The sequence below is a fragment of the Atta colombica genome, unplaced genomic scaffold, assembly GCF_001594045.1.
Source record: "Atta colombica isolate Treedump-2 unplaced genomic scaffold, Acol1.0 scaffold112, whole genome shotgun sequence".
NCBI lineage: Eukaryota > Metazoa > Arthropoda > Insecta > Hymenoptera > Formicidae > Atta > Atta colombica.
In genome coordinates this window covers 14,437-26,774 of record NW_017259198.1, presented here as the reverse complement: position 1 = coordinate 26,774, position 12,338 = coordinate 14,437, and the positions used below count along the sequence as shown (strand labels likewise).

At 38.7% G+C, this 12,338-nt stretch overlaps 1 protein-coding gene across 3 annotated transcripts in view; it reads left to right on the top strand.

The window, feature by feature from the left end:
* Nucleotides 1-12,338, top strand: part of LOC108694072 (protein bric-a-brac 2-like) — a 64,040-nt gene that overhangs the window by 49,813 nt on the left and 1,889 nt on the right. For all 3 annotated transcript variants that reach the window (XM_018203357.1, XM_018203358.1, XM_018203355.1), the window contains exons 4-7: nt 8,367-8,636; nt 9,871-10,000; nt 10,420-10,575; nt 11,978-12,316. In XM_018203357.1, coding sequence (XP_018058846.1) covers nt 8,367-8,636; nt 9,871-10,000; nt 10,420-10,575; nt 11,978-12,316 — 895 coding nt within the window. The remainder of the gene's footprint in view (nt 1-8,366; nt 8,637-9,870; nt 10,001-10,419; nt 10,576-11,977; nt 12,317-12,338) is intronic.

The following is a 12,338-nucleotide window of genomic DNA, read 5'->3' as shown; positions in this document are numbered from 1 at the left end:
TACTTTGCAAGCTTGAAAATTTGTGAAAATATTTTAATGTAAATGTGTAATATAATTTATATATTTTATTGTACTTTCTTTTTATATAATTATACACTGTAAGATTTGAAACTATATGTTATGCCAAACTAATTGGCCATTGTATTAAAAGTACGCTGTTCTGTCAGATTAAAAATAATATTAATAATATGTATATTTAAAAGAAGTTATAAAATTTTGTAGAAAATTATAAATACATAGATTATGTAACGCAATTATAAATATTGATTCATTATTCGACTACGTAATTGATAAGTTAAACGCAAACCACAATATTAACAACGCTTATCACTTGGCGTTTTCTCAACGGACGTGAAAAACTTTTTCATTCCGAGTTTGATAGCACTGTCATACGGGCGATTGATGAAAAGTGAGCGATTCAATGCCGAAAATATGTGACGGAAAACATTGTCTTGTTAGTTACGCTGTGTACGCGCGATTTGCAACATTTGGAGCATCTATATAGCCGAATGTCCCATGAGAAGATACGCTCGTAAAAGCAGGATGCGTTCTTCTTTTGGAGAAACGAATCGAGGGTTGTTCTTAGGAGAGGCCTTTAAACTGTCAGCGAAGCCAGACCATTCTCCCATTATCCGACTTCTGCTCCACATTCGTAAATATCCGATTGCGTCTATACTATTGGTCGCAACTAGTCGAATTTTTCCTCATTCATATCTAAATTATCGAGAAAATTAAGAGACCTAACTGCAATCAAAATTTTACGAGAAAGAAATTTTAATTCTGTAACAGATTGATGTAATAGATTTATGTTGATACCAATCTAGATTAACTTTAATCTCGCGGTTCAACTTCATTTTTTTTTAATTTTTAATCAACTCGAAAAAAAGTTGAATTGAACGAGATTAAAGTTACTCTATATTGGTAAAAATGGGCGTTATTGTTGTAATTGATGTTGTTACATAGAAAAAATTTGTAAAAGTCAAAATCAGGAAAATTTGTTTCTCTGATAGAAATGTTACTTTCTTTTAGTCATCAATATACCATCCATATTTAATAGCATGTATACTTCAATATCTAATAAGTACGATTATTTTAATATATGTCGTATTTTTTTACTATACACACCACACGAGATATCTCGAAATATTTCTTTCTTTCTAATATCTGCAGTGATAAAATATGACAAAAAAATATTGACAATAAAAAAACCTCAATATATTTTCGTTATTTATTATTTTACTTTGTCAGCTAAGCGTCGTTGTGTACATCATGTCAGATATTTCGAGATATCAGCTGAATATCAATAATGTTAATCGAAAGTGTATAACATTGTTATCAATGGATAACAAAATATTGATGCTTGGATGCCATATAGATATACTATGCGATCCTCATTCCCCTTGAATGCACCTTCGCGAAAGACTGCGAAAAGGCACCTGATGGTCGTATTCTTACGTTTACTCGAAGGCGAGCACGTGGTGCGGCCAGGGTCGCGCTTCCATTCAGAAAGGAGGTTATGCAGCAACGCAAAAGAGAAAGAGAAAGAGAAAGAGAGAGAATGTTATACTCGTGACGCCCGTTACATTATCAATTCCGTTATGGCGCCGTATTCGTAATAGTGGAGACGACCCTACGACCGTCTTCGGGGGATCCCTCTTGCGCCTCCTCTTCTCACCGACGTGCTTTTGCCTCATGTCTCTTTTTCCTTCTTTCTCTTCCACGCGCTCTCTTCCCCCCCCCCCCCCCTCTCTCTCTCTCTCTCTCTCTCTCTCACTCTTCTTTTTCTTCTTTTCTTTCTTCTCTCTATATAAAGCACCGTACTTTCCCTCAGTACGCTCTCTCTTGGCGAACAACCCCTCCCTTCCCGTTGCCCTTTCCTCTCTTACCGCGTTCTTCTTTCCATTTCCGTGAAACCTTTCCACGAAGGTCGAGCTTTTTTGCGGATTTGCACCTGTTGGACCTCGTGCGCTTCAATCGCTCCCTTATTTCTTTTCATACAGAAAAGCCACTCGTTTCACTCGCGAGTCGAACGCAGAAAAGTCTTTCCGATTCAGTCGATGGATTTCTCAGACTCGATACGAACTTTTCATACATCTTCTTCGACGCTCTCTGACATTTTCGTAAATTATTTATCAACTCGAAAACGAATGAGCAAATCGATTTAACCGACAAGTAAATTTATTAACGCATGCTGGAGCGAACGAAAAACGATCCTAGAGATTTTTAGTTAGAAGATATACTGCCAGTTTTAGGAAACATTTAACGCACTAGACTCTGGAGAAAGAGAGTTTACCGATGATCCTTATAATTTTTGTGAAAGTCTCGCAACTTCATGTTTGTTTCATATGCGAAACTGCATCAACACCGCTGTAATGTTACAGAATTAGATGTCCCTTATTTGAAAGTACGAGCAGATACTTTTTACGTCTGTACTTTTACAAGTACGCTTTTCAGAAGTTTTTTTCTAGAAAAAAACACAGAGTAAAACTTAACTTGGCAATTCACAGTATGATAATGCAAGTTGTAATAACTTTAAAAACTTGAATTAAACAAACATAAGCAAACAAATATAAGCAAACTGCCTTCTTAAGACAATTGAAGCTAGCAATTTGTCTTTTTCTCATAAAGAAGCATCTAATGAAACTTGGCCAGATTGGATACTCTGGCTACACCATTTACTTTGCGAAGATTATTTTTTCTACAAATTCAGAAATTCGCGCATCGATTATTATCGACGTGATCCGAAAGCAAACGCAGGCGAGCCAAAACCGGAAGCGGAGCGAAGCTACCGAGGAAGTGAAAAGAAAATCAGGCTTTTTTTCGCCACTGTCTCGCATCAATTAGTCCAGGATAATTGGTCGGCCGATGTCCTTGAACCCTAAGTATTGATTGGTGAGGTCGGATTCTGTCGGTGTGGCGATGTCCCTCTTGCCTCCGAACCGATGGCACCACCCCTATGCATCCACCTCCGAACCGACCAACCAACCAACCACCCGCCCCGCCGCCACCGCCGCCGCCGCCGCCTCCTCCCCCCCCCTCCTCCTCCCTCCTCTTCCTCCTCCTCCTCCTCCTAACCCCGCATCGAACCCCTTTTCGTTCCCCCAATACGTCCCGCGCATGCAACCCTTCGTCCGTGGTTCTCCAAGTGCCGTCGCCGTTAAAGCACCGCGTGTTAGCAAAGGTTTTTCTGCCCTTTATTTATTTAATTGAACTACGAAACGCCATTTTCCACGAGCGCAATCCGAAACCTATACACCATCCTCCCTCCTCCCCCCCTCCCCCCATCTTACTCTTTCTCTCTCTCCGACTGTATCGCTCTCCATCCTTCTCTGCATCCTTTGCTGTCGAACTCGAGCAACGACAACGCGAGCGAAATTCCACCGAGGGAATTCCACCGAGAATCGAACGTCATTTCGTTCGGATACACGGAGATGCGGCTCATTGCACGGTAATTTCATTGCAACGGACGAGACCCCTCGTTGTACGTTCGTGGCCCCCGCCGAATTTGATTTATCATGTAACGTACCTGTCTCGCGAGAACATAGATCCGCTCTTTGTGCGTTTACAGTTGCGGAACATCTATCAGTTTCCTAATATAATTGAGCGCATTATTAATTCATGTACAAGCCAATTTAAAAAAAACAACTGTTTAATCACAATTGAATATACATATTATTCATATTATTCATCATAATATAAAATAAAATTTAATAAAGTCGATTGTAAAAGATGTTTGCAATTATCTGTCTATCGCCTCTACTATTTTTAGTTTCTGTATAATAATTGTGTAATTTTTAATTATAGTTAATTTGATGTATACGTAATAATTCGGAGTTAATTTTTTATTAATAAAATAAATAAAAAATTGTATTTGATCAATTTATCAAGTTCAAATTTCGAGCAATCATCAAAGTATTTTTAAATTGTTGATCACAGAGTTGCAGATAAATTCATGTAACAAACAATTTTTCTCTCTTCTTTCTTTTACTATATTATTGTTATGCACTTATTGCATTTTAATTTCTCGTTGCTTATAAATTTTAACTCTAATGTTAAAGCACACTATTAAGAATGGATATAAAAATTTGAAGATGATAATATCTCAACGTTTAGTACGCAATGCAAATATTTACCATACACATGGACATTTTACCAATAAAATATAATTGCGATGCATTACATTAAATTACTCTATACATCGTAAGTAGACAATGACACGATAATTTTTATTATTACAAATCCATTACAGTTGCGGCGTGATAAAATTGGATCCTTGACAATTTTGCCCGAATTGCGAATCACTCGATCCGATCCATTAACCGACAGAGAACGAATGCTGTTAAAACAGACAATGTGTACCGAAATTATAACGCGTCATGCATTGTTATCGAGTGTCCTTCAATTACATGGGGAAAGCGGTTGTAGCATTGGAAGGATAGTAATGGAGACCTTTTCTACAACCGACTTGTTCAACAGCTGACTTTATCACTTTCACGAAAAACTGGGAAAACTTGGAAAATACGACGAATTACTGAAATTATTCTTCTTGATACTAAGATAAATGTCGCCATTAAATTCGAATCTCAGTAATTTATCTAAATTAATAAACTTTATGAGTTAACGGTTAACTTGCATTGCGGATTAATATCAAACTTTATGAGTTAACTGTTAACTTGCACTGAAAAAAAATTAAATATTTATTTGAATAATTCTAAGTGTTTACTAAATTTAAACATATATTTATTTGATACAAAAACCATTAATTTAACTATGTTTTTTTTTACTAAGTAAATATTTATTTTTTACTGTAAGTAAACATTTACTTAGTATTATTTAAAGAAATATGTATTAAGAGTAGTTAATTAGTATTTTATAAAAGAGTAGTTAAATTAGTAATATTTTTTTCTGTATACAGCATCGAGAAAACGCAAGAGATTGAAAGTAATACTATTGCATTTTTGCACTCTCTCTAGACATAATTTTATTTAATTTTATTTAGTATGCTATGTATACACTGTGCAGTATTGAAATTAAAAATTCACTGCATCTTTAATTTCCAAGACTGAAAAAATGAAACGTCTTAAAAAGATTCCAATTTCTAATATAGTACGTTTATGAAATAAGTTATTGTATTTGACGCTTTATGCGTATATTCCGGATCCGAGAACTGAGGCGTGATCTTCTTTGCCAAAAGTCGCACCGCTGTCATTGCCATTGTCGTCGTTCTCGTTGGGGGTAGTCGTCCGCTCGCTTTCTCATTCGTCTCGACGGAGACGCTCGATTATCGCATGCCCCACGACCCGACCAGCGCCATCAAACTCCCGAGCCGCCGAGATCGAAGATCCGCGGACGTTTCGGGCGGCCGTGCACGCCCGGCCGTAACGAGCCGGCGAAGGTACGAGAGAGACAGAGACAGACAGAGAGAGAGAGAGAGAGAGAGAGAGAGAGAGAGAGAGAGAGAGAATGAGTGAGAGAAAGGGACAGGCGAACGCGTGTGCGCGCGTGGAAACGCTTGGAAGTCATTGGTGTCGATGCCGTTGTGAGCACCGAGAGAAAAGAGAGAGAGAGAGAGAGAGAGAGAGAGAGAGAGAGAGAGAGAGAGAGAGAGAGAGAGGGGGTGTGTGAGTGTGCGTATCGGGGGTTGGGGGTGGTCGATACGGCCCTGGGGCCGCGACAGCCGCGTCGGAGGCCTCCCCATTCTTCCTACAGGCGTTTTTGCCTCCGCCACGTTTCAGCCCTCTCTACACAACCCCTTTCCCTGATCGCGCCATCCTCTTTCCTCTCAGTTCTCTTATTCTCTCTCTCTCTCTCTCTCTCTCTCTCTCTCTCTCTCTCTCTCTGTGAATTTTTCTCTCTACCTTTCTCTTTATCTCTCCCTTTCTTTCTCACTCTTGTCGCTCTCCCCCCCCCCCCTCTTTCCCCCTTCTCTCCTGCTTTCCTTGTCACACTCTCAATCCATCCAGGCCTGATCTGCCATCTCACCCTCCGATTCTCCACCCACGCAACGCGTTCCAGCCGCCACTGACACCCCCCCTCCTCGGTGCAACCTGCCTCTGTCCCTCAGTCCTCTTCCTCTTTCCATCCCCTCTGCCTCCCCGTTACTCCACCGCGGTGCCACTCTCACGCCGCCGGCAACCACGCAGACCCCGCCTAATCGTGCTACCCCCGGCTTGATTAAAGAACAGAGAGGCCCCGGAGCGCGAGAGTTCCTGCCGTTAGGTCTTCTCTCTTTCGCTCTTTCGTTTTCTCTTACTATGTCACTCTCACATTTCTTGCTTGCTTCGTCATCGTTCTTCTTCTCTTGGTCATCGTCCGTAAGATCCTTCTGAGCAAGGCCCTTTATACAGGTCAACCACGTGGACGTTCTAACATCCCGAGAAGCCACGCGACTTGATGCGGTTACGCCACGCGGAGATGGCGTCCATCATCTTTCTTCTCGTGACTTCACTTCCTTCTCGTTTCGTCGTTCATTCGTCTCTTAAACTTCCCTCTCCTTCTCCCTCGCATCGAGATTTCAAGGTTACTTCGAGAGGTCGTACATATACAATTGCGAACTTGTAACGAACCTTCAGTCTTTTATACTTATTTTAAATATACATATTTAAATATACCTTTTTAAATCAGTTATATCAGTATAATTAGAATTCGATTCTTTGTCTGGATAAAAGAATTGCTATTCTATTTTAAAAACTCTGTTCACATAATTATACATTCAAACTCGTATCAAGAAGGTTGTAACTTGATTTGAAAATTAATCATGAATTTTGAAAAATCTTAATGCAATATTTATTCATATACTTATAATTATATATTATAATACCATTTTATAAAATAACTCATTCTTGTTATAGTTTCGATAATACTCGATTGAATATTTATTCAATTTTAAATTTCTGATCCATAACCTACGCAAAAACATTTGCCTCCCAAATATATATATTTGCGACTAATTCACACGCCTCGCGTTCATAAAAGCTGAAAGAATGCAAGCATTTTCTCGATGGCAGTTTTCTGCGAGAAGAAGCGAAATTGGTCGTTCAAAAGCCGAAATCATGCGAACGTCTCGAATTGATGTCATTGCAACGATCGCCGAAAGTGGATCGCCAGCGCTGATTTTCAGAAGCGACATTTGGTGGGTGAACGGTGCTCGATGTCGACGCCGCGACTGCCGCCGCCGCCGTCGCCATCACCACCGCCGTCTCCACCACCGCCGACGCCCGTCGTCGAGATGAAATTACACCGCCGCCGGGCGGAACGAGATGCCGGGACGACGAGCTCTCGCGCGAGAAATATGCAAATCCAATCGGACCGGACCCGCGCGGTCCGCCTCTCGCAAAGCGGTTTACCGAAATGAGTATTTTTCTATTCCGCGTCCGCGCCTTGATTCTCGAACGCGGCGTTTCCACGCGCGTTTCCGTACACGGCCCACCTCGATTATACGATCCCGTTAATTAACGAATTAATTGTTCGCTCGTGGCGAACGTGTGGCGATTCCTCCATGCGGTAGACGCTAACTTACAAACGTCAATCTTCTCTAGACTCTCTCGACGATAATTTCTGATACAAAAGCTCACGTAATAAATATAAATAAATAAACGCATTGTTTAGACATTAACTAACAGTAAGATACCCTCTTTCGATTCTTTAGAATGGAATTTTACTCTAAAGAGTGAAAATTGAATCAGTCTTGAAAAAGAGTGACTCAATTTTTAATCCTTAAGGCCCGGTTTTTCATATAACTTGTGATTTAGACTTTCTTAGCTTCATAGTAAAAAATTGTATTTTTCTAAGCTATGATTAATCACTGAACTAATGGTTTTATAATGTATGTGTAATAACTGTAAAAGTTACAGAATCGTCAATTTTATAATAGTTTTAACACTTTATCCAAATTATGCAGATATTTGTAATTTTAGGTGGGCCCTGGTGAGGCACCCCAAATTTTCAACACTTTACTAAAGAACCACCTTAACGATAGCTAGAAAAAATATCATTTTTATATTATCATCAGGTTAAGCCTAACCACGAGTTAATTAGAAAATGAAAAGTCGGACTTATGGGTGAGATTCATTCTAAACGTTTCAGAGAATATATATTTTAATAATTTAGATAATATTTTAATTAATTTTAAAGAAACTTGTCTAATGGTTTCAAAAATTATGTATTAATCGCGCGCGCGCGCGCGCGCGCGCGCACACACACACACACACACACACACACACACACACACACACACACACACACAAGTGCGTGTGTTCTTCGTTAATTTCTTAAAATACGTAGATAACGTCGCTTAAATGCGACATGTTACTTTTAAAGTTACACGCTGATTTAGCCATCTATAATGTTTTCCCTTTCTTCCACAGTCGCTCTTGAAGACGGCCGACCAGCTAAAGATCAAGGGCCTGTGCGAGGTGCCGGAGAACAGGGACGGTCCGCCACCCGTGAGTCTGAGTTCGCCGCCGAGAGAGTCCGGCACCCCAAGATTGAACTACACGAAGCTGAAGAAGCACCATCAGAGATACAAGAGACCCAGAATCGAGCGGCCCACATTCGAGCCGCGTCCTACCGATCCGAGACACTACGATCGCTACAAAGAGGAAGAGGCTAACGATTACAGCCGTGACAATAAAGAGGTAATTTCATTGAGCTAACAGATACACTCTTTAAATCTGAATCAGTGGATCATTGACATCTTAAATGTGCCATTCAGGACATCAGTGAATTCATAGTGAAAATTCGATTAAAAAATCAATAAAACGTAAAATTCTCTAAAACGTCTAGAATAAATCTTACTCTAAAGAGTGAAATCTCACTCTTAAAGATTGAAAACTGAGTCCTCCTTTTCAAGGTTAGCTCAATCTTCATTTTTTAGAATGAGAATTCATTCTAAACAATTTAAAGAGTAGCTAACCTTACTTTTGTGTGTAAATTCAATCTGTATGGTATTATGGTGTTGGAATTGACATGCAAACATCGATATTGAAATTATATTATGCTCAAACTCCTTTTCTTTTTCAGTTGAATTTCATCACTTTTTATTAAAATTTAGAGAGCAAAAGTTTTTCAATTCTCTGCAATACACTACCGTGTACCAGTACTGAAATTATCAAGGCTTAATTCTAAATAATGTTTTATGAATATCGCAAAGAATGTTTGGTGTTTATAATTATTCTTCCCTCGTAATTATGTGAAATTTTTCCTTATGTCAACCTTATATCAACAATCTGGATCTTTATGCTTTAGCGCAGATTTTTATCAGTTGTTTCAAAGTGTATAAAAATCTGAAAAAATTCTTAGGAAACAATGAATTTTCAACAATGAATTTTTAAAAGTCAAGTTGTATTTTATATTACTTTTATAAATTTAAATTTATCTAAAAACAAATAGATCACAATCAAAGTATTAACTATGCTTTTAAAGTTCAATTTGATCGACGAAGGATTATTTATATATGATAGCAATTCTGAGATTTTTTTAAAGAGGCTTTCTTAATTTAATTATGTAATCATATACATTTATTATGATATTGTTCTGAGATTTTTAGGAAATTTTCTTAAATTAATCACCCAAGTAGCCAGACGTCATTTAATTCGTTAACAAACGTGATATTTAATTCTTGATAGAAGCTCTTATAAACACTGATTTTAATTGTAAATTATGCTAATTATAAGAAATACGTTTATATTATGAAAAAATTATCGTAGCAGGTAGTCTATTTGAATTTAATAGTAGTGGAAAATTGATTTTGCAACGCGTTGAAAAGACGAAGTGAGGCATAGATACAAATGCAATGGTTCTCCCGTGTTGGCGGGCGCACGATTCGATCTCGTCAGGGTCGACGCTAAATTCGTACCGGATATTCCACAGAACCATCGGGACTGGCAGGCTGAAGATGAAGAGTGCACGGAGACAGCAACAGCAGCAGTAGCATTGGAAACTTGCCAACGTAATAATAATAACAATAACAACAACAACGGTAACGGCACGAGTAACAACAGTAAGTAGATCTATCGAGATTTTTGCCCCACATCTGGATATATTATATGTCGGACTTTATTTCTTTTTCTTTGTCTATTTCTCAACGTAAATTTTTTAGAGCCTTTTTATTTAATGAAAATTGCAGTATTAATTTTCAATTCTATTCATTTATTGAAATTTTTTTATTGAAATTTTTTTATAATATGTATCATATACATATATGTATATACACACATTATACGTTTTTAAAATAATATATATCTCTGATATGTGCATTGCATTTTGCGTTTCAATAAATAAATAAAAACTTATGGTCAAAATTAAAAAAAACAAGACAAGAAGAACTTGTGTCGCGATTATTCGGAAGTTTCCAGGTGTGGGGCGATTTACTGTTTTCAAGATCGATTTGGACGGACCCCTTTCACATTGAATAAAAAGGTGACATGTTCTGTCACACAGGGCTAGGGCATTATGGCCACCATCCGGATCCCGGAGAGGTCGATTTGCCCCCCGAGACCCAACCCACCCCACCCAGCGCCACCCTGGTCGGCACTACCATCACCCACTTGAGGGATCCGGATCATCATTCTACAGGTATAAAATTTTACGTTTCTCGAATACCGTTTCTTACTTCGAAAATAGCGGTTCTCGGTGATGATTGCCGCAATTGTACACGGAAATAAAACGAAATAAAATAATCGTTTTTAATCCTTATAAATTCATGAGGATTCTTTTTTTAAATCGATTTTTCCTAATAAACAGTACAAAATGAAACTGGACCAAACATAATTACAAAACTAAGCGGATTTGGTTGCGAAAAGATATCATGAGATGCTTCTTTATTATGAAAAAGACAATAAACGAGAAAACGATATGCATATTTTAAGTGTAAAGGACTCTTTTTTCATCACGCAAAGTAAAAATACAATTTCTAAGATGATAACAATTTACAATACAATTTCAAGAGGATAATGTTTAGTAAGCATATGTCAATCCGAGAAATTTTTCGGAAAAGAATAAAAAGATTATAAAAGTAATTTGTTTAATTGTGTCAATTTTACTGCACTAACAAGTTGGCCTTTTAACGCGTTCCATGCCACATGAATCACCATTGACCCACGCTTGACTTTCCATTCAGATCGTTTGATGTTTCGACTATATTTGTTTCGACTAAAAAAAAACGTAATTATAATAATAAATAAAATAAAAATGATTGTTTATCATACGTGGATTTATAATTTATATATGATGCAATCTGGTACATTAGACTCATAATATGATGCAGTATATAGTGTACTAGTATTAGATCATTTTCTTTACAATAATTTTTGTAATTTTTTAAAATTATTATAAAATACATGTTATTTAACAAATGTAGCAAAAATAATATCGTCGTCATCAACGTGATAGTCAAATTTATTCGCTGGCATGAAACGTGTTGAAAAAATTAAAAATATTTCTCCGCAAGATTTCTTATTGGCTCTGCGCGACTTAGAACGTCACTTTCGCGAAGACTATATACTTCAGTGACTAAATATATCCAATTTTAATAGTATAAATGATCATCGAGTCTTGTTTGGCCCAATCGCGTGATAGAAGTTTCCCGTTTACTCGGTCCATTCAACGTCGTACATTTCCCTCGGACGTGAGGGCGCGGCGAGGGGTAGAACACTACCGGGTTGAAAGTACAGCCGGTCATTAGGCGGACAGGGAATCAAAATAATTGGCCTAATCACGCTTAACTGGTCGCGATTAGATTTGCGTTGCTCGGTCCGTAGCAGCAGCCCACGCAACCTCATTTAGCGTCCTTCCGCGTCCAGTTTCGCCTTCGACAGCGCTCGCTTATCGATCCTCAGGTACCATCGAAGCTTACCGAGTAACTTTCGTGAGTCCCACGGCGAAGATATACCGTCGCAAAAGTTGTTACCAAGTTTCCTCGGTGCAAAGCGCCAACAGCAGCGTCGTGTCATGCCTGTTTCCCGCGATCTGTTCGCAGAGATTCAGAATTGCGACAGCGTCAAGATCAAGTTCGAAACGTTGCACACGATGGACTCCTCGGACACGATCGACATAGATAGCCATATGTCGGATCGGGCGAGCGTAAGTTCGAAAAACGCTGCCGACAGCGACAACATGATGATGATAACACCGGAGCTATTGGGACTGATGCCATCAGGAAGTTCTGGTCAGTCAGACTCTGGTGAGAATAACTCGAGGGGGCACAGTGGACAGTCCAGTTCGCACCATCACGGTTCAAAGTCGTGGACGCAGGAGGACATGGACGCGGCTTTAGAAGCGCTGAGGAATCACAACATGAGCCTGACAAAAGCTTCAGGTAAGAAGAAAGATATATTCCG